Source organism: Manduca sexta, chromosome 11, assembly GCF_014839805.1.
Source record: "Manduca sexta isolate Smith_Timp_Sample1 chromosome 11, JHU_Msex_v1.0, whole genome shotgun sequence".
NCBI lineage: Eukaryota > Metazoa > Arthropoda > Insecta > Lepidoptera > Sphingidae > Manduca > Manduca sexta.
This window is the reverse complement of record NC_051125.1, coordinates 6,575,216-6,597,816: the sequence shown is the minus strand read 5'-3', so window position 1 is coordinate 6,597,816 and position 22,601 is coordinate 6,575,216. Positions and strand designations below refer to the sequence as shown.

Below are 22,601 nucleotides of genomic sequence, written 5' to 3'. Positions count from 1 at the left end.
GAATGTTTTTAAACTAAATCAGTACAACATATCATGTAACATGACGTTCTTACTTCTTAGTTATTGCAGCGATATTATATATAAATATGTACTTACGTAAATAGTCAACACAGCAGACATATTATAAATGTTAACTTCGCATGTATCGTACATCGTATATATCGAAGGCGTGAATCGAGCCACTATGCTTAAAATTCCTTGATGTTGTTACAACAGTGGACGCAGTAGGCAGGGCTTAATTAGAGAGTGGGAGGAGGAGCCAAAAGTTACCTGATCTACCAATCATTTGGTCGAAAAGCCGTTACCTAGGGTTTCCGCCCTGTGGAATGGGGGCGTTTGGAGAATACCACCACGGTAAACCCCTGCCTGTCGTAAGAGGCGACTTATAGGGGCCACGAAGGGGGTCGTCGGCGGGCAGCAGGGGGCTGTCCGCCCTAGTGCATTTTTGTGCATTTCTTGCACATTTTCGGTTGACCCCGGGATGGACGGCAGTGTGGCGTTGACCTCATGCTGCCGTTGACGCTGAGAGCGTCCTTCGGTGCGAGGGGCTTAGGAGCCCCCCACATTTAGGAGACGGGCCGCAAGGCGGCACCGCGCAGGGCGGCCGCGGACGAAGACTCGGACCTGCTGTCTCGGGAAGCCCGCAGTCGTCCCTTATGCGCCGAAGAGGGTCAACGCGGAGTTTTAGTTGGTAGGCCGTTGCGTAGGGACTTAGGTTAGGGTCATTGGTTAGGGACTCGGCCCGACCGCCGCCCGAGGGTCCCGGGCTGCTTCAATTGTCGGGTCGTAAGGCAACGGTTACCCCAACATAACCGCTCAGTCGCCCCCCGCGAAGACTGGACGGTAGTAATAAGGGACTTTCTCCGCGAAAACAAAAAAAAAAAAAAAAAAAAAAAAAAAAAACCTAGGGTTCGCTTCTCTGCGGACATCTACAAGCGATGGTTCAAATGGTTTGACGGCATGTATACCATCTCTATACTAAGTTGAACTAGACGTTTGGCAAGTGTGAAAAAAAAACAATGCAACGCGGTCAATATAGACGAGTTTTGTGGATGTGTCCACAATACGCCTGTGTGTCTATACTTTCTGCGTTGTCAATTTTTATCGTGCATAAGTGGGATAAGTGACACGTAATGTTAAATTAGATGTATAAGCGTTAGTGCTTGCCTTAACTTCGCTATAAATAGTCAAGCTACACCGAATGATCTCAAGGCAAGACAATTAAGCTATCTACACGTTGACATTGGCCCATACCTGGCCTAGTAAGGCTCAGCTAACATGTATTGCCAGCTTTAGCTGGACTCCGTTTTTATTCTAGAGCAGACTGTACATAAAAATCCATGTAGTACATCAATAGATTCGTACGTAGATAACAATCGTAACTTTAAAAATTATTGTCTACGGTTCATTCCTAAATCATGTGTCATTGACCCAACCATAGACACCATTACAGTTTCGCCAAAGACAAACTACGTTTTATTTTTAAATTCCATTTTGCGGACAAAATGTCGCTATTCTTGATTGTCAAGCTATTTTCTCGTCGCAATGTTCCGTTCTGGCGCATAGTATGTATGAAACATCGCGGTTTGGCGTGTGCGCTCTATTTTATTTTAGACAAGACTTGACGGCTGTTTAAAAAAACTTCATGGCTCTTTGTTTGACTTCAATATACCATTCCTTGGGTTTTTCGTAAACAACTACTTCCAAGCAACGTGAAAATCCAATGAATTGGACGGAAAATCTACATTGAAGTGAGTGATACATCTAGCTATTGCATCACTGGTGCACGAAATCCTATATTATCTGTCGCGTGATGGAAGAAAAGATGGATAGTGATCAGAGCTACAGTGAGGAGAGCAGCAGCTCTTCGGATTCCTCGAGCGGGAGCTCGGAGGGCGACGAGGAGGTCATGGAACCGGTTCGTATCCTTGGACAAACTTTGGAGCTACCACAAGAATTATGCGAGGACTATGCTGTATTCAAAGAGTTCTTTTCCATGAAAACTTGGGATTCATTGGAAGAAAAACACAAAGAGGAACTTTTAGCTTTGTTGCCAACGTTCTCTGAAAATGAGGAGGAAGAGAAGCAAACTACTATTAAGATGCTGTTCAATCATGAACCCTTTCATTTCACATCACCACTTGGTGATTTTTATAATAATTTAAGACAAGGCAACTACAGACCGGATATTGCCAAGATGAGAAAGTTCCTGACGAAAGCCAGGATTAAGCAACAGAGGCACAAGGTGCGTTCATGCTCAATATTTTTGTGAGAATCTTAGTGTTTATATAATGTGCTATGTGTGTATTTGGGATGATACATATACCTTGGTGTTGAAACAAAACATTTAAGTGTAAACAAAAACTGAGGTCAAGCTGGCATTGTTCTTTTAAATGTTTGTAAACTTTGTGGTACATTTTAAGATTATTGGGAGATTGGTTGAAATACAAATCACTAATGATTTCCTAACAAATATGTTTAGTTTGCTGCCAAATTATTGTTGTTGGACATTAGCTTCTTTAGTGTTTAAAAGATTTATGGATACTCATAAATAACATTGGTCTACAAAACTGAAACATTTTCTGCGCTTTAAAATAAATGCTATATTTGTATGTTGCATTCACTATATACACAAAAAAATTGCATTGGATTTTTTAATTTTCTATTCAGCAAGTAAAATTCTATAAATATAGTACAGTTTCATTTGAAAGGCAATTTTGGTATAGACAAGTGTAATTAAAGGATAATGGAAAAATAAACAATGTTTATTAAATACCTACATATAATATACTGAAAGTATCTGCACATTGTACATCTCTTGAAATTCATAAGGCTTACATGCCTTATATTATACTTATATGTATAATAAAAATATTGGATGATAAGAAATAATTTAATTGCAGTAGATTAATAAAACTGTTGATAAAGACAATATTTTTGAATTCTACCAAATACTGGATAATTAAACTATAATGTGTTTGTAATGACATCAATAAATTATGTAAGAATTCATTGTGTTTTTTCATTTCAGAGGAAATCATATTATGCAAAACTGTTGCCTGAAGTACTCATATCACGTGAGAGACTGTTAGCAGCTGCAAGAGCTGCTCCACCTGGACCTACTCCAAAAATATCACATCTTCCACCAAAACCATCAAGTAAGAACAATTTCAAGCCAGTGTATGTGAGAGCTAGACAAAGATACTTTGAGGAGTTAGCAGCTATTAGAAGTGAGGTGGGTGGGGACGAGACTGAAGATGAAAATTACCCTGAAGGACCTCCTGAACAGTTCATAAAAAGGAGGAAACAAGTTAACTCTGTACAGGTTAATTGACATTTTGATATATTTATTCCTTTTTTTTTTTCATAGAATACTAACCTGGCAATCAAGTTAGGTTAGATTGATTTGATTCAAATAATTCTTAATAATATAAAAAATAATTATAAAGAATTATTATAATATAACAAATATTTATGAATATATAGGTTGTAGAATGTAATGTATATATCTATAGTAACCTAAAGAATAGCTGTGGTCTTCTGATACATAAACTAATTTATATAATATTCTAACATGGTAATAGTTCATGTGAATGTAATATGTACATATATTTTCTGGTATTTACAGAGTATATTTACTAGTAAATATATATGAATGTCACTGTTTGAAATGTCCTTGATTGTGAAGTGGAAACTAATAAGAATTTGAAACTAACTTGCCACAAATGTTTACTAAGTTGTATGATCTATTGACTAATTTTACAGGTGTTTGATTTTATTTAGCAATGAGCAATATAAGGAAACTAATTGTATTATAATTGTTTGCAGAATGCTGAAAGTATATCGGGCACATTAGGTGGTTCAGATCAATCACTACCAACCTCTTTAGAATGCTTAAAGAATGTTCTAGCAGCACACAGAGCAAGGAGACAGTATAGAGAGGTTTGTTTTATAATTGTAAAATAGTATAGTTCTCTTTTCATTGAGATAATATTATGATCATGTTTTCAGAACCATCCTGAATTGAATGTAATTGGGATCACTTTGGATGATATAAAACAAAGAGTGGCTGTTGTGAATGGTGCCAAAAAACTTATGTTTGGTAGTCAAAAAACAGGTTCACCTATACAAAAGCTAAAGAGGGGACCAAAAGTAGGTGGGAAACAGACAAAATCACAAGAGACCAAAGCAATGAAAAAGTTAAAGGAGGAACAACTTGATAGCACTGATAATAAACCACTGTTGCCTAATATTAAAATAAAGTGTGAACAAGAAGAGTCTGATTCAGAAAGCTCATCTACTGTAGATCCAGTTACTAGCCCAAAAATATCTAAAAAATCGTTAGACCGTGTAGAGGTCAAAAGAGAAAGTATTGATGCTAAATACTCAACTGCTGTATCAAGGTGAGTATTAACTCATAATATTTTTGGAGATTATTTTGTTACACTAGTTTAGAACAATAGTTATACAATATGTTTCATTTTCAGTTTAAGCTATAGTGACACTGAAATGAAGAGTGTTATAAAACAAGAACCACCTGACTCTATGACGCCAATGCAAAATTCATCTAGACATAATCAACCATATCCAATTAAATTGGAAGATCTGGATGGACTTGGTGAGCATATATGAGTAAAATATTATTTTTTAGTTCATTTGACCCATATTAGTCCAAGTCGTTGCAATAAGCAACATAGAGTAAACAAAAATGAAAGTGTTATGACTCTAAAATTGGTCAGCTTGAAATATATGCAGCGTAGAATGTAACATTGTGATAAAATGTTGTTGGTGGCATTGCAGACATGATGGCATTACCAGTAGAGCTGGCTGATGAGTCAGGTGAGGTGATTCAAGTTGACACTTCGACAGAGGGCGGTGTGGAGATGGAAGAGGTGGTAGAGGCAGAGGAATGCCTGACGGAGACGACGCACGCGAGCTTCCTGTCGCTGGTGCGCGCGCTGTTCCCCGCGCGAGCCGCGCACCGCGCCTCCAAACCGCAGCTGCGCGCCCGCGCACGCGCCGTGCTCGCCTCGCCCATCGCGCCGCTCAACACCTGGTACCACTGTGAGTATACACCTTCACTCTAGTGTTACTGCCTCCACACCGCAGCTGCGCGCCCGCGCACGCGCCGTGCTCCTGCCTCGCACATCGCGCCGCTCAACACCTGGTACCACTGTGAGTATACACCTTCACTCTAGTGTTACTGCCTCCACACCGCAGCTGCGCGCCCGCGCACGCGCCGTGCTCGCCTCGCCCATCGCGCCGCTCAACACCTGGTACCACTGTGAGTATACACCTTCACTCTAGTGTTACTGCCTCCACACCGCAGCTGCGCGCCCGCGCACGCGCCGTGCTCGCCTCGCCCATCGCGCCGCTCAACACCTGGTACCACTGTGAGTATACACCTTCACTCTAGTGTTACTGCCTCCACACCGCAGCTGCGCGCCCGCGCACGCGCCGTGCTCGCCTCGCCCATCGCGCCGCTCAACACCTGGTACCACTGTGAGTATACACCTTCACTCTAGTGTTACTGCCTCCACACCGCAGCTGCGCGCCCGCGCACGCGCCGTGCTCGCCTCGCCCATCGCGCCGCTCAACACCTGGTACCACTGTGAGTATACACCTTCACTCTAGTGTTACTGCCTCCACACCGCAGCTGCGCGCACGCGCACGCGCCGTGCTCGCCTCGCCCATCGCGCCGCTCAACACCTGGTACCACTGTGAGTATACACCTTCACTCTAGTGTTACTGCCTCCACACCGCAGCTGCGCGCCCGCGCACGCGCCGTGCTCGCCTCGCCCATCGCGCCGCTCAACACCTGGTACCACTGTGAGTATACACCTTCACTCTAGTGTTACTGCCTCCACACCGCAGCTGCGCGCCCCGCGCACGCGCCGTGCTCGCCTCGCCCATCGCGCCGCTCAACACCTGGTACCACTGTGAGTATACACCTTCACTCTAGTGTTACTGCCTCCACACCGCAGCTGCGCGCCCGCGCACGCGCCGTGCTCGCCTCGCCCATCGCGCCGCTCAACACCTGGTACCACTGTGAGTATACACCTTCACTCTAGTGTTACTGCCTCCACACCGCAGCTGCGCGCCCGCGCACGCGCCGTGCTCGCCTCGCCCATCGCGCCGCTCAACACCTGGTACCACTGTGAGTATACACCTTCACTCTAGTGTTACTGCCTCCACACCGCAGCTGCGCGCCCGCGCACGCGCCGTGCTCGCCTCGCCCATCGCGCCGCTCAACACCTGGTACCACTGTGAGTATACACCTTCACTCTAGTGTTACTGCCTCCACACCGCAGCTGCGCGCCCGCGCACGCGCCGTGCTCGCCTCGCCCATCGCGCCGCTCAACACCTGGTACCACTGTGAGTATACACCTTCACTCTAGTGTTACTGCCTCCACACCGCAGCTGCGCGCCCGCGCACGCGCCGTGCTCGCCTCGCCCATCGCGCCGCTCAACACCTGGTACCACTGTGAGTATACACCTTCACTCTAGTGTTACTGCCTCCACACCGCAGCTGCGCGCCCGCGTACGCGCCGTGCTCGCCTCGCCCATCGCGCCGCTCAACACCTGGTACCACTGTGAGTATACACCTTCACTCTAGTGTTAATGCCTCCTGCCGCTGGGGCCGCGCCGCGCCGTTCTCGTCTCGCGCATTGCACCGCTCAACACCGGGTACCACTGTGAGTAAGTAGAACACGGCCTTTGACAATTCTCCGTCCACCTAATATATAGTATCAACACATCATTCAATTACCTGCTTTCCAGAAACAGGTATCTAAAGCACATATCTATACTTCTATACTATTATATAAAGCTGAAGAGTTTGTTTTTTTGAACGCGCTAATCTCAGGAACTACCGGTTCAAAAGAAAAAATCTTTTTGTATTGGATAGCCCTTTGTTTGTGGACTGCTATAAGTTATATATCATCACGCTATGACCAATAGGAGCGAAGCAGTAATGAAACATATTGCAAAAATGGGGAAAATTTATTAGTTTTGAGAGCTTCCGTTGCGTGCGCTGCGTAAGCGGATTATTCTTCTTAAGTTCTACAAAAATATATTATAAAACAAAGTCCCCCTCTGCATCTGTCTCCCTGAACGTGTTAAACTCAAAAAGTACTCAACGTATTAAGATGAAATCTGGTATGAAGACAGTTTGAGACCCTAGGAAGAACATAGGCTCCCGGGAAAATATATAGCGTGACTTTTATAACGGAAAACTTTAGCCCCAAAAACTTTATAACGCGGGCGGAGCCGGGGGCAAAAGCTAGTCTTATATACTAGCAAAGGGAACACCGTAGTCCTAAATTTGCCAAATACCAATTACACGTTCACATATGTGTTATGCCTCATTAAAGTGATACACATATTCATCTTTATGTTTATAATAAAAGAAAACACATTGGATTCAAATAATATATTCATATATATTTTTTTTTATATATATAATGAATATATTATTTACCAGTGATTATGGCATGTATCTTTTTTTTCAGTGTCTGATGACTGGTGTGCGGAATTAGATTCAGCATTAGATTTTCTGGCTGGCGAAAGAGGGCCGCATCCAGATGATTTTGTGCCATATTTGCAATTTTTGCCTGAAACACAGGTAATTATAATCTTACTTTCATTACCTTCAAATAATTTGTAGCAAGCTTTAAAGTTTGAATTATTTGCCTTAGTTAGACAAAAATCTAATATTTTATTTATAATTATTGTAAAAGTACTAATTATTTTTATACACCATCATAGATGTATCAATGGATTGGTGCGGGTCGAGATTGTGATGCAATATTGGGACGATTATGTGAGCGATGGTTAAGAGCAGCATCACCCGTTCAACCAGCATGTGAAGCGCCTCCTCCTAGGTATCCAATTTACATTAGCCTGCATTAGAATATTGGAGATAATGTAAATAATATATATAATTCTATAACTAATAATATATATAACTCATCGGGTATTATTACAACACAAAATACAAATATAGTTTCATGTGACCAAAAACGCATTGTATAACATTGATTTAATAAGGAATTCAATTTGTAGATATCCAACTTCATGGGTGGTGCGGTCACCGACTACTGCGGAAATAGCAGAATTTAGAGCACAAGAACGACGAAGGTTTTTATCTGCGGCGAAACCTTTCACGTACATACAACACGGGTATGTAAACTGTTATAATTTATTTTATTTAATCAATACATATTATAAAATATACACGTTGGACTTTCTGTCTGTTTCAACGCAATAAATTAAAAAAATCGTTAACGGATTTTCATACAGTTTTCACCAATGCGCACAGTGGTTAAAGTTGAAGGGTTATGTTATGTGTAACTCATGAATGTTTTTTTTTTAAATTGGTTTAAGGATCGTAGAGACAATACTATAGCAAAATAATAGTACGGTATATGGTTCTCTGCTACTGGGGTTAGGCCGTTACTGATCCAATAAAATATTATTTTTGTGAGGCAGTTTTGTCAATATTTTGTCATGTGTTTATAGATATGTCGTTAGCTATATTATTGTATTTTGAATGAGAACAGTGTACTAAAAGAGCGTTTCATCATCGTATCTCGATGAAGAACTCGATGGGTAGGTGGGCACTAGTGAGGTGTGACGGGCGTGTGTCGTGTGCGCAGGTACCGCGCGGTGGTGGGTCCGTGCGTGCGGCTGTGGGGCGGCGCGGCGGCGGCGGGCGCGGGCGCGGCGCTGCTGTGCGCGGAGCGGCCGCGCCACGCCGGCTTCGGCGCGCTCGTGCGCGACGCGCTCGCGCGCCTGCCCAACGGCGAGGGCACGCGACACGACGTGCTCACGCTGCTCAAGTCAGTACACAACACACTATTACACATTACTATAATGTCAATATCTTCGGCGCGCTCGTGCGCGACGCGCTCGCGCCTGCCCAACGGCGAGGGCACGCGACACGACGTGCTCACGCTGCTCAAGTCAGTACACAACACACTATTACACATTACTATAACTGTCAATATCTTCGGCGCGCTCGTGCGCGACGCGCTCGCGCGCCTGCCCAACGGCGAGGGCACGCGACACGACGTGCTCACGCTGCTCAAGTCAGTACACAACACACTATTACACATTACTATAATGTCAATATCTTCGGCGCGCTCGTGCGCGACGCGCTCGCGCGCCTGCCCAACGGCGAGGGCACGCGACACGACGTGCTCACGCTGCTCAAGTCAGTACACAACACACTATTACACATTACTATAATGTCAATATCTTCGGCGCGCTCGTGCGCGACGCGCTCGCGCGCCTGCCCAACGGCGAGGGCACGCGACACGACGTGCTCACGCTGCTCAAGTCAGTACACAACACACTATTACACATTACTATAATGTCAATATCTTCGGCGCGCTCGTGCGCGACGCGCTCGCGCGCCTGCCCAACGGCGAGGGCACGCGACACGACGTGCTCACGCTGCTCAAGTCAGTACACAACACACTATTACACATTACTATAATGTCAATATCTTCGGCGCGCTCGTGCGCGACGCGCTCGCGCGCCTGCCCAACGGCGAGGGCACGCGACACGACGTGCTCACGCTGCTCAAGTCAGTACACAACACACTATTACACATTACTATAATGTCAATATCTTCGGCGCGCTCGTGCGCGACGCGCTCGCGCGCCTGCCCAACGGCGAGGGCACGCGACACGACGTGCTCACGCTGCTCAAGTCAGTACACAACACACTATTACACATTACTATAATGTCAATATCTTCGGCGCGCTCGTGCGCGACGCTCGCGCGCCTGCCCAACGGCGAGGGCACGCGACACGACGTGCTCACGCTGCTCAAGTCAGTACACAACACACTATTACACATTACTATAATGTCAATATCTTCGGCGCGCTCGTGCGCGACGCGCTCGCGCGCCTGCCCAACGGCGAGGGCACGCGACACGACGTGCTCACGCTGCTCAAGTCAGTACACAACACACTATTACACATTACTATAATGTCAATATCTTCGGCGCGCTCGTGCGCGACTCGCGCGCCTGCCCAACGGCGAGGGCACGCGACACGACGTGCTCACGCTGCTCAAGTCAGTACACAACACACTATTACACATTACTATAATGTCAATATCTTCGGCGCGCTCGTGCGCGACGCGCTCGCGCGCCTGCCCAACGGCGAGGGCACGCGACACGACGTGCTCACGCTGCTCAAGTCAGTACACAACACACTATTACACATTACTATAATGTCAATATCTTCGGCGCGCTCGTGCGCGACGCGCTCGCGCGCCTGCCCAACGGCGAGGGCACGCGACACGACGTGCTCACGCTGCTCAAGTCAGTACACAACACACTATTACACATTACTATAATGTCAATATCTTCGGCGCGCTCGTGCGCGACGCGCTCTGCCTGCCCAACGGCGAGGGCACGCGACACGACGTGCTCACGCTGCTCAAGTCAGTACACAACACACTATTACACATTACTATAATGTCAATATCTTCGGCGCGCTCGTGCGCGACGCGCTCGCGCGCCTGCCCAACGGCGAGGGCACGCGACACGACGTGCTCACGCTGCTCAAGTCAGTACACAACACACTATTACACATTACTATAATGTCAATATCTTCGGCGCGCTCGTGCGCGACGCGCTCGCCGCCTGCCCAACGGCGAGGGCACGCGACACGACGTGCTCACGCTGCTCAAGTCAGTACACAACACACTATTACACATTACTATAATGTCAATATCTTCGGCGCGCTCGTGCGCGACGCCTGCCCAACGGCGAGGGCACGCGACACGACGTGCTCACGCTGCTCAAGTCGGTACACAACACACTATTACACATTACTATAATGTCAATATCTTCGGCGCGCTCGTGCGCGACGCGCTCACCTGCCCAACGGCGAGGGCACGCGACACGACGTGCTCACGCTGCTCAAGTCAGTACACAACACACTATTACACATTACTATAATGTCAATATCTTCGGCGCGCTCGTGCGCGACGCGCGCGCGCCTGCCCAACGGCGAGGGCACGCGACACGACGTGCTCACGCTGCTCAAGTCAGTACACAACACACTATTACACATTACTATAATGTCAATATCTTCGGCGCGCTCGTGCCAACGGCGAGGGCACGCGACACGACGTGCTCACGCTGCTCAAGTCAGTACACAACACACTATTACACATTACTATAATGTCAATATCTTCGGCGCGCTCGTGCGCGACGCGCTCGCGCGCCTGCCAGCGGCGAGGGCACGCGACACGACGTGCTCACGCTGCTCAAGTCAGTACACAACACACTATTACACATTACTATAATGTCAATATCTTATTCGGAAACAGTTGACCCACATGACCTAACGGAAATCCGCCTTCTGCTAGCCTTATTTACTTGTATTTAGTCGTCGTTTGTTGAACTTAATAATATCATTACATACGTATTCAGTTATTTTGTTAATTTGAGTAACTTTTTTGTCTTAGTTTAATAATAAATGCTACTGCTACCTTTTCGAATGTATGTATGTATGTATTTATTATGTACGAACCTTGACAGTAAGTAACTCCTACTTCATAAATAAATAAATTACTGACACTTGGATATTTACAACTTTCATTCAATTAGTAAATTAATATTGTTATAGTACTTTTAGAATCGTATATAGATAAAAAAGCTTTATTATTTTTAATTGTTATGGTTTGCTGGTATGCGTTAAAGGATACAAATCTATCTCAGATCAAAGGCTTCTTGATACTTATATAATATTAGAATATTTGATCCTTTCTAGCTTTTCTAGTCCTTTTACCGTAAATTTATGTTATTTGTTCGTACTTCTCTACTTTGTAAATTATAATATGACCATCTACTTGTGTTTACAGAATGTCACAATGGATAGGGGCATGCAGCGACCAGGCACTTCTCGCCGCGATTACGACAACATTGGATAAATTTAATTCAGTTAAGAGAGATCCAATCGTTAAATACGATCAACGAACGGCTGTGTGGACGTATTTACACAGGCATAGGTAATTTTAATACCAAAAATATTTATTTTATCTATCTAGATGATAATGTAGATAGTAGGCATTGCGGCTTTATCTTTGAAAATCTTAGATATAAATTATGTTTTGTAAATGAATGAGTGCAAATATTTGGGAATTAGCGATGAAATAAATAGTACTTATACTTTATGAAAATCGCATAAAGATAAATATGTTGTTTTTTATACTTTATTTTAAGTTTAGGTATTAGTTATCCCTAGTCATTATCAAGTGTTTGTAATGACGACGAACCTTACAATGAATATGACAGAAGCGAGGAGGAGTGGCTGAAGCTGTGCGGTCGCGGGCGCAAGGCGGCGTCGCTCCCCGCGCCCCCCGCGCCCCCCGCCGCGCTCCCCGCGCCCGCCCCGCCGCCGCCCCTCGCGCCCCCCGCGCCACCCCGACCGCCGCCCGCCGCCACGCCTGTCAAAGACCTTGCTGTAACCACACCACCACACTCGGTAATAATAAATTTCATTGGAATAGTAATTATCTATTCAAAGAATTTCCACATTTTCTAACTTTATTAATCAAACACTCTAGGTGGAGCTCGAAGTGGGTAATGTGGAAGAGATCGTGGAAGCGTCGGACAGTGACGTGGACGTTGACGACAGCAACGTGTCGTCTACTGTCCCGCAGCTGTCGTCCGCACAACTCCTTATGCAAGCCACTCAACAAACCAAACAACCGCAAGTACCTCTGCCGGTTAAACCCAAAGGAAAACTAGTTGCAACTCCACCGGCCAAACCGAAGGCGGCCTCTGTCAAGCAAGGCGTCACCAAGCAAATGGGCTCGAATAAAGCGGCGCTAATGACTCAATCAGTGAAACAGGCCAACTTGATGGCTCAGTCGATTAAGCAAGCGAGTCTGATACAGGCGAAGACTGCGGCGCAAGCGGTAAAGACTGTACTTCAGGCAGCGAAGCCGAATGCGGCGGCGCAAGGGGCTAAAGAAACGTCGCAAGCCAAACAAGGAACGCCTCCGGTGCCTAAGCTGTCCGCTCCGGCGCGACAGTCGACGGTGGTGAAACCCACGCCGTCCCCTAAACAGACTGTGTCGACATTGCCTAAGAGTATAGTGACTCAATCGCAACTCAATCTGAATGTGGCGGCGTCGTTGTGCCAAACCAGTGCGTCTATGTCGAAGTCGATGCCGTCGCTAGTGACCACGCCGCAGAAGTCGCCGCTGATCAAGCAGAGGCCTTTGCAGAAGTCTGAGTCACAGGTCAGTGGAACACAAGTGGTATTTGCTAGTGTATTAGAAATTAACATGATTTTGTAATAAATATTTATATCAGTCAACTATTGAGTTGATCTATACATTATAAAGCTTAATTTTTGTCATAAGATAATTTTTTTAAATAGCTTTTTCAAGATGTAAATACATTCATAACTTTCATAAAAAATTACAGGTAGTTTTACCAAACCAAACGCAAGTACAAAACACCACCCTCATACATTCTCTTCCGACAACAACTGCTGCACAGAGTATAAATAAGGTGTGTATCAATTTATGTGAACAATTGTACAGTATCTACTATCTAATAAGGGCTGTTAATTAACGAAACTTTATGTTTTAGGTGGTTCAAGGCACACGTTCTTTGTTAATAAGGCCTCCCACGGTTCAGACAACGGCATCTGCCACTAGTAATAATACTACACCACAGGTAAGATCCCGAGATTACTATATTGAAATATATTTTACCACCTCAAATATCAAACACGATGTGAATGATTTTTAGGTGACGCCAACGTCTCGCCGAGGAGTGGTCAGAGTACTAAGTCCAGCGACGCCTTCATCAGGGAAGTCGCTAATATCACCGCGTGCTTTAATGCAGTCAGGTATGTATCTAATCTATTTTTAACATTTTATTATGCTAAATTTGATTCGATGCTACAAAATAACCTAATTTCATTATAGGCACTCCGACGCCCAAAAAACGTACCACTACGCCAACCACATCCTCGGTTACGACTATTGCTCAGGTAATTGCCTCTTTTATTTTCTTCGTCACAATGTATCCTGAAATATACTATTTGCTAACGTTACTGGCTTCAATTACAGACTGCGCCGAGTGCTACCACCGTCGTAAGCAGTGTGCCCACCGCTGTGACGTCATCAATGTCGACGCGCACTGTCCAACTGGCTGGCGGTCGGACTGTACAGTTAGCGGCGAATCAGACTGTTCATTTGCCCGGTGGTCAAGCTGTGCAATTAACATCTGGGCACACCTTACAGCTGTCCTCCTTGCAGTTACCGACGCATAGTGTTCGGCTACCAAGCGGGCAGACTGTACAGCTAGCCTCGCCTCAAGCAGTACAGGCTGTAAAGATGTCTACTACTGCTGTGAAGAGCCCCAGTCCGCGCGCATTGCAGACTTCAGCTACAGTGAAAAATATACAAACTAGCAGTCAACCAACCGTGCAGATACCTGTGTCAACGGTGCAACTTGCGGGACAAACGGTTCACATTGGGGGACAAACTGTACAATTGGCCGGTCAAAGTGTACAGTTGACGGGGCATACTGTTAAATTACCCAGTGGTCAAAGTGTTCAAGTTGCTAGTCAAAGTGTTCTGCCGTCACAAAGCGTGCAGTTACCGAGCGGGCAAACGGTTCAGCTATCTAGTGGTAACGTTCAGACTGTGCAATTAAGTGGAACGAACGTTCAATTGGCAGGACAAAGTGTTCAAATGGCGGGTGGGCAAAGTGTGCAATTAGGTTCTCAAACAGTTCAATTAGGTGGGCAAACAGTTCAACTGGCTGGGGGACAGACAGTTCAATTGCCCAGCGGTCAAACACTACAGTTATCAAGTGGACAGACAGTGCAGTTGTCGAGTGGACAAACGTTGCAATTAGCTAGTGGACAAACAGTGCATTTAGCCAATCAAGCTGGAAAATCAATATCGCAGGTTATTCGAAGTCAAACGCCAGTAGAAAAATCTGCGACGGGCCAGCCAATAGTTGCCAAATTGCTCACCAATTCACAGGTAAAAAGTTTTTTTGGTGGTAACAAACAATGATTTTACCCCGAAACATATAGAATGAGAGTTTATTGTTATAATTTGTGTGCAGGGTCAGATGATATCTCTGGAGAGCGTGGTGGGCGGGAGCGCGGGCGCGGCGGGCGTGGCGGGCGCGGCGGGAGTGCGCGCGCGCGGCGCGGTGCGCGTGCTGGCGCCCGCGTCGCGGCTGGCGCGGCCGCTGCTGCTCACCGCCGCCAAGCCGCTGCACAACATCATCCTGCAGGTCCTATCGTATTGGATTATCATTGGTGGCTAATGTTTTCCGAGATAAGAACGTGCAAACAGCGAACTTCAATTTGATTACCTTCACTGCTTTGAACTAAACGTTGATTAGTCTTTAGGGTCAGTCAGGTCAAGTTATTCGATTACGTCAAAGAATGTCATATATTACAAAACATCATATATAACAAACAGTTCACTTACATTGTCATATCTTACAAACAATTCACTATTGTTATACTAATATAAATATTATTTCATTATCTAATAATTAAAGGTTTTTGGTTTTGTTGATTATAGCAAAGTGATGGCAGTGCTATTCGAGTAACGTCCAGTGGAGGTGCTCCCTCCTCGCAGACATTAGTCCTCAGCAATATCGGCAAGTATATTGTTATAGCTTCGTTAGTCTCTTGCTAATTTATAGTTTTCTAGCGTTAGGAGATGGCAACCGACACGCTTGTCATAGACCATTGACTTTGCGGCTGAATCCTATTTTGTCAAAACTCTGCTGTCTGTAACGTAAAGAAGTGTTTGCTTCGATTTGCATTACCTGTCATCAACTTCAAATGAAGTGACGTCACGACCATCGAGAGTTGCAATGTTTCCTTGGTCCATAAAGTTTTGTTTATAAACTGTTGCAGTGTAATTTTGCTACGTCAGGATAAAATAAAGTTTTTTTTTTATTAAATTACATTAATTTTCAGGCGCGCAAACCATCACAACCTCGTCTTCATCGGCGCCTGTTTTGAAACTACAACAGGTAATTTTTAGTTTTTTACATCACTCATTTGAGAAATTCTTTGTTTCTATAATATAGTTAAAAAAATACAAAATGGTCTTATACAAAAGTTCTACAATGTCGATACCAAGCTAATGGCGACTCCAATACATTTTAGGTGAATCCAATACAACAAGTAAAACTCGCACAGGGAATTAAAATTCAACAGGTGAATTATGCCAGCTTGCATGTTTTGACTGAGTATACGATTTATGATTGCATGATGACACTAGATTTGATTGCACGGTTGAATGGTTTCGTGAATGGGTGCGTCCATTTAACGACCGGTCTCGAGGAAATGCTCGACCAATCAGGATGCGGCTCGCGTGAAAATCACGCCCTGATTGGCTGATCATTTGCCTCTTTCGTCTTAACACTCAGTCTGCACCTAATGGAAAACTTTAAAACACTTAACATGCTCATAAAGATAACACACTCGAGATTAACATAGAGGTTTTCTAGTTTGATTTTGAGGGGATGGATTACGCTTTTAATATGTATTATGCCTTGACTTGATATAATAATTAAAAAATAGAAAATATTATGTAGTTCCTGGTCTGGTGACAGCTTAACAAATATTTACTATTGAAATGAATTGAAATAATTTAACATTTCCGATTCCCAGATCATTTATGGTAGATCTGGTAGCTTTCAGTTGGTTATTATGTAATTTGCATTATGGATTTATGGTTGCACGTCTGTATTCACTGTGCGTTTCTTAATTTTTGTTTGTGGTTCGTGCAGAGTGGCGCGGCGAGTACAGTGGCGACATCTAGCGGCGTCCGCAGCGTACTAATGGACGGGCAACAACTGAAGCTGGTCGGAGGCAGGCACGTGCTAGCCAGAATACTGAGGCCCGCGCATCCGCCACAGTAAACATTTTTTCACGTTTACATACTTTTTTACATTTACCAAATAGTTCTGTGGATGTAAAGGTAAGTTAACGAAACGAATCTCTTGAATATTGTAAAGGTAGAGTCAGTTTCTGTTAAATATGTAATTATTTAATGCAAACTCGTTGACAGTCAATAACGCACTGACGTCTTTATTGTGACAGGTCTAAACCTGCCAGTCATATATATAACATTTCTCCCCCATAACATAAGTATTATTAAGGTACAACTAAATAACAGAACATAAACTAAAATAACAAATTACAAGTCCATACAAAAGAAAGCTTTATAATCAACTCTTTGTTTTGGCGTAATAATCTCTCCGATTGACCTGGCCTTTGCTCCGAGGAAAGTTGATTCTCAGTTTCGTGAGCAACCTGACATTCTGAACCTGACGTCCCATCTTGAACGCACTGGTTTTCCGAATGTGATGTCACAGCCTCAAAAAACTCATCATCAGAGCTCAGGTTTGGCTGAAGCGGTAATTCGGCTGGAGCCTCGGCTAGTGCCACTTCATTTTCTCCAGCTGGAGCCTCGGGTAGTGCCACTTCGTTATCTCCATCTCCCTCTCTGGTGCAACTTTGCGACACAATCGCTTGGTCCTCCCTTGGAGACGTATCTGTCTCGTAAAGTTCAGGCGTAAAATCCAGGACGTCACTGGTATTAGAGATAGGAGGAAGAGACTTTCCTACGAGTTGATTTTTATACTTTTTCACTTGCACTAAGGTCGTACAGTCCGTGACTAAATATGTTAATTTGCCTATTCGTTTGGTAACAATGCCACGATTCCAAGTAAATTGTTTATTTCCTTGATATTTCTTGTACATAACAACATCACCCGCTTTAAAACTTTGTCTGTTGGAACCTCCATAGGCCCTACTCTGTGAACACTGTTGTCGTTTCACAAATTTGGTAAGAGATTCAGAAGGGGATGGCGGTGAAATAGGATTAATAAAATCTAGGCGCGAACGAAGTTTCCGCCCAAATACTAACTGCGCAGGGGAAGACCCAGTTGTAGAATGAACCGAATTTCTGTAATCGAAAAGGTATTTTAATAACTTTTCGTAACGTTCTTTAAATTGCTACTAGATAACAAACAGGATTTAATACCTTTTTTTGATAATTTTTTACATAGCTCTCCGCCTGGCCATTGCTAGCTGGATGATAGGCGGGCGACGTTACATGCGATATTCCATTCGCTAAACAAAATTTCGTAAATTCTTCAGAAACAAAACATGTAGCATTATCACTAACCAACGTGTGAATCAACCCGAATCGTGACATGAAATCGTATAATTTTGCTATCACTGTGGCCGAAGAAGTATAATTCACTCTGTACACTTCCACCCATTTGGAATGTGCATCCACAATGACACAAAATCACTCACCATTAATAGGACCTAAGAAATCTACATGAACTCTATAAAATGGTTGTAACGGGTGTGGCCACACGGCAAGCGGTGCCCGCGTCGGTGACGGTCTTAGCTGTGTACAAATTTCACAGCCAGCAATCATAGATTCTATCGCTTTGTCGATACCCGGAAACCAAAGTCTACTACGAGCTTCAGCTTTAGACTTTACAATGCCTAAGTGTGATTTATGAAGCTCTGACAATAAACTTGCTTGTAACACGTTAGGAATTACAACCTTAAAACCTCGCATGATCACACCATTTTCAAATGAAAGTTGGTCTCTACAAAGAAAAAATTTACGTATATTTTCGTCTGTAACTTTTTTCGGCCAGCCATTCAAAATATATTTTATCACTTTAGATAATATCACATCTTTTTGAGTTTCTTCGCGTAACCTCTGAAGCGTTACAGGTAAGCTAGAGTCTACAACAAAATTAACATAAGTTGCCTTATCCTCAACGTATCTTGAAACTCCGTGCGCTACGTGATCATCCATCTCACATGACTCACAATCATCTAAACTTGCGCGAGAAAAATAATCTGCGCTATTATTAGCACTTTTGACATACTCTATTATAAAATTATAACCACTTAAGAAAAGTGCATACCTCTGTAATCTATTTGCAGAAATCTCGGGTATTCCGCGATGAGGCCCGAATATAGTAATTAAGGGCTTGTGATCAGTTCGAAGAACAAAAGGAGTAGATCTGCCGTAAAGATACTGATGGAAACGACGAACCCCAAATATGATGGCTGTCGCTTCTTTCTGTATTTGCGAGTATCTGCGCTCCGCAACATTCAGTGTGCGCGACGCAAATGATACTGGCCGCTCCAACCCTGTAGCATCTTCTTGTGACAGAATGGCACCTAATCCGGTCGGAGAAGCATCTACAGTCAAAATTACTTTGCGTTTGTATCAAAATGAGCTAAAACTTGTTCCGATACTAACATGTTTTTATTTTCTTAAAAGCGGCATTATGCTCTGGAGTCCAACACCATTTACAATTTTTTGTAGCAATGCGTATAGAGGACTGAGAATTGATGAAGCATTAGGCACAAAATTACGATAGTAATTTACAAGACCTAAAACGATTGTAGTTTAGCAACGTCTTTTGGAACTGGAGCGTTTAATATTGCTGAAACCTTTTGGGTGACTTTTTCAACCCATGCTTATCAACTACATAACCTAAATATTCTAGCTCCTCTTTAAAAACTCACATTTGGCATTTTGGAGCGTTAGGCCTGCGTCCTGTAGTCGACCAAGTACAGTGCGCAATCTACTTAGATGTTGCGCCCTATTCACTCCCGTCACCAAAATATCATCGAGCATGCACAATACACCGTCCAAACCTGATAAAACATTTTCCATGAGGCGTTGGAAAATAGCCGGGGCGCTGGACAACCCAAATACTAAGCGCGTATACTTAAACAACCCTTTATGAGTATTGATAACTGTATACTTTTGAGACTCTTCATCTAATACACATTGTGCGTAGGCTTGTGAAAGATCCAACTTAGAGAACTGTTGACCCCCTGTAACTTTGTAAAAAGTTCTTGCGCGGTGGGTAAAGGGTATTGATCGACCAATAGTTGTTTATTAATTGTGATTGAATAATCAGCACACAACCGGATGGAACCGTCGCGCTTTAACACGGGCACCACGGGCGAAGCATACTCGGAATGCTCTACGGGCTTCAATATGCCAACGCACACTAGACGCTTTATCTCTTTGTCCAGCTTATCACGTAAAGCAAAGGCTACGGGACGCGGCTTAAAAAATTGGCTTTACGTCATTTTTCAATTTAAGTTTTACTTTATATTTACTAAATTTCCCTAACTCATCACTGAATACTCGAGGAAATTCATTCTTTAGGCGCACTATTAAATCTGAGGTTTTCTCACAAAAATTGACGGGAAGTAATTCTAATCGGAAGAAAGATATAAAGTCCCTCCCTAAAAGTGGCGGACCGCCATCACGAATTATAAACACATTCAAAGAACATGTTTTTCCAGTATATGTGAACGGCAATTTTGCAATACCTACGCATTCAATACGTCGACCAGTATAAGACATTAAATACTTAGTTGTTTTGGACAACACTACTTCCTTAAAATATTTAAAATACGTTCGTTCGGAAATCGCAGTAACAGCTGACCCGCTATCAACCTGAAACCTGATCCGTTTCCCTAGAACAGTGACAACCTCTGTCATTGGTTCACCATTATAGGTGCGAATATTATACAACTCACCGTCATCCCCGCTAGTGATCTCATGTGCCAAGAAATTATTTTTTACACATGCGACGCAAATGCCCCTTAACGTTGCACTTTTACATTTATAGCTAGCGAATCTACATTGAGTTGAAGAATGATTTTAAAACCGCAAACCGAACACAACAGTTTAACACTAGAATTATTTTTGGCGTCGATCTTGAGTATTTGATCGTTGTTAGACGGTGCCTTTCCGGGACCGTTGATGCTAAGGCGCCTGCACGCGCACACCGCATCCTCTCTGCTAACTCCACCGCTTTTCCTAGCGTTAAACTCTTTGGATCTTGAGCAAATAGTTTTTCACGCTCCGTTCCAGGTAGCATTGCCATTACAAAATGGTCCCGTAATGCTTCCTCCACGTTTAAAAATCCACAGTTTGCCGATAGTCCACGCAATCTCGCCGCCCATTGGTGATAGGTTTCTCCCTCGACTTGGATTGCTGAATAAAATTTATACCTCTCGTAAAACCACACACTGGGGGCGACAAAATGCCCGTCCAGAAGACCCAATATGTCATCGAACGGGATGGAAATGAGTTCTTTCGGTAAGGCCAAATTCGCAGCAAGCTTGTACGTGGATTCCTTGAGTGCGCTTAATAAAATAGCACGCCGTTTGGATCCTGAAGCATCGGTAGCTTCAGAGACGTCATTTGCGACGAACCATTGTAGCAACCGTCCCTTGTATTCTGGCCAAGTTTGCAAATTGTGGTCGAAGGTCGTAAGAATACCAAATGTTTGAGCCATATTTTCGTAAATACACTTTTTACGAGAATATTGAGTAAAATCCTCGTCGCCAATGTTAAATATGTAATTATTTAATGCAAACTCGTTGACAGTCAATAACGCACTGACGTCTTTATTGTGACAGGTCTAAACCTGCCAGTCATATATATAACAGTTTCGAATTTAGTTGTTTGTGTTTATTTAGATTGGAAATGTTTAGTTTAAGTCAACTAGTCGAATGACAAGCTGACAGACTTACAAATTATGTATATAAAGTATTACATACACAAGCGATTCGTTTCGCTAATATTACCATATTGTGTTATATAGGGTTTATAAGAAAATTAAAAATCCACTGTCGACGCTTCTCACTGGGTCGATTAGACGAAGCATTTGAGAATGTACTATAACAGTATTTGTACTGAACGTTTAGATTTTCGTATGAGAAAATGTACGAAACTATTGATTCTTTGTGAAATGACTATTCCGTACTTGATTTTGGTGTATAAAATTATTTTCGAGTTTTAACATTGTGACATTCATTAAAATTTGTATATTGTTTAAAAGGTTATTTATTGTAATTGTTTAAAGAGAATGCGTGTATGTTTCGACCGGCAATAAAATGTCCCTATAAGGGAGTGAGTGTAGGTGTGTACATATTAACTGAGTGTAGATAGTTCAATGGAAGATGCGTGCTTGGGGTAGAGAAAAGATAATTAGTATTTCATTTATTCTACTTACTAAACTGTAAAGTTACAATTTAGTTGAAGTATTTTGTGGTAAATAATAATTTATTTTGTCTATTTATCTCATTGAGAATATCTTGAAGTATGTTAAGATCATAGTATTTTTTTAAGGAATTACACACGTTCCTCATATCGAGTTATAACTTCGGAATTAGTTTTTGATGATGGCGGTATATTGAAGGTAAAGGGTTATTTAAAAAGGTGGATTTTTTCCACACCAGATCGATTCGTAGCAATTTAAGATCTGTCAATTGCAATATGTTTATTTTGTTACGAGCGATGGCTATTTTGTTACAGATGTATGATTTTTTCTTTCAATTGTACAAATAATGTCTGTTACTAGGCCTGATTAACTTTAAATCATTTGAAGAATAAGTCAATTGCTTAAAACATTTTTCGTTTTATTCCAAAATCCCTTTCTTATTTTCTTATAAGTTACGTTTATTCACTGTCCTGAAATGAGCTGCATGTTTCCTGTATTAAAGTTTTTT

At 43.4% G+C, this 22,601-nt stretch overlaps 1 protein-coding gene across 3 annotated transcripts; it reads left to right on the top strand.

The window, feature by feature from the left end:
* Positions 1 to 1,485: 1,485 nt before the first annotated feature.
* LOC115442082 (nuclear factor related to kappa-B-binding protein) lies at positions 1,486 to 22,502 on the top strand. Of its 3 annotated transcripts, none has more exons than XM_037437408.1 (24): positions 1,486 to 2,245; positions 3,032 to 3,325; positions 3,829 to 3,942; positions 4,012 to 4,403; positions 4,488 to 4,618; positions 4,870 to 5,064; positions 7,512 to 7,624; positions 7,768 to 7,883; positions 8,065 to 8,181; positions 8,658 to 8,840; positions 11,884 to 12,030; positions 12,317 to 12,506; positions 12,589 to 13,269; positions 13,457 to 13,543; positions 13,625 to 13,711; positions 13,787 to 13,886; positions 13,966 to 14,030; positions 14,110 to 15,033; positions 15,119 to 15,292; positions 15,589 to 15,667; positions 15,993 to 16,048; positions 16,185 to 16,235; positions 16,811 to 17,048; positions 21,540 to 22,502. In XM_037437408.1, exons 1-23 carry the CDS (start codon positions 1,814 to 1,816, stop codon positions 16,940 to 16,942), a joined length of 4,860 nt encoding a protein of 1,619 aa, XP_037293305.1. In that variant the 5' UTR covers positions 1,486 to 1,813; the 3' UTR covers positions 16,943 to 17,048; positions 21,540 to 22,502. The 3 variants fall into 3 exon arrangements, with proteins under 3 accessions (XP_037293305.1, XP_037293302.1, XP_037293304.1); XM_037437405.1 differs by having other exon boundaries at positions 4,801 to 5,064; XM_037437407.1 differs by lacking the exon at positions 16,185 to 16,235 and having other exon boundaries at positions 4,801 to 5,064.
* The last annotated feature ends 99 nt before the right edge of the window (positions 22,503 to 22,601 follow it).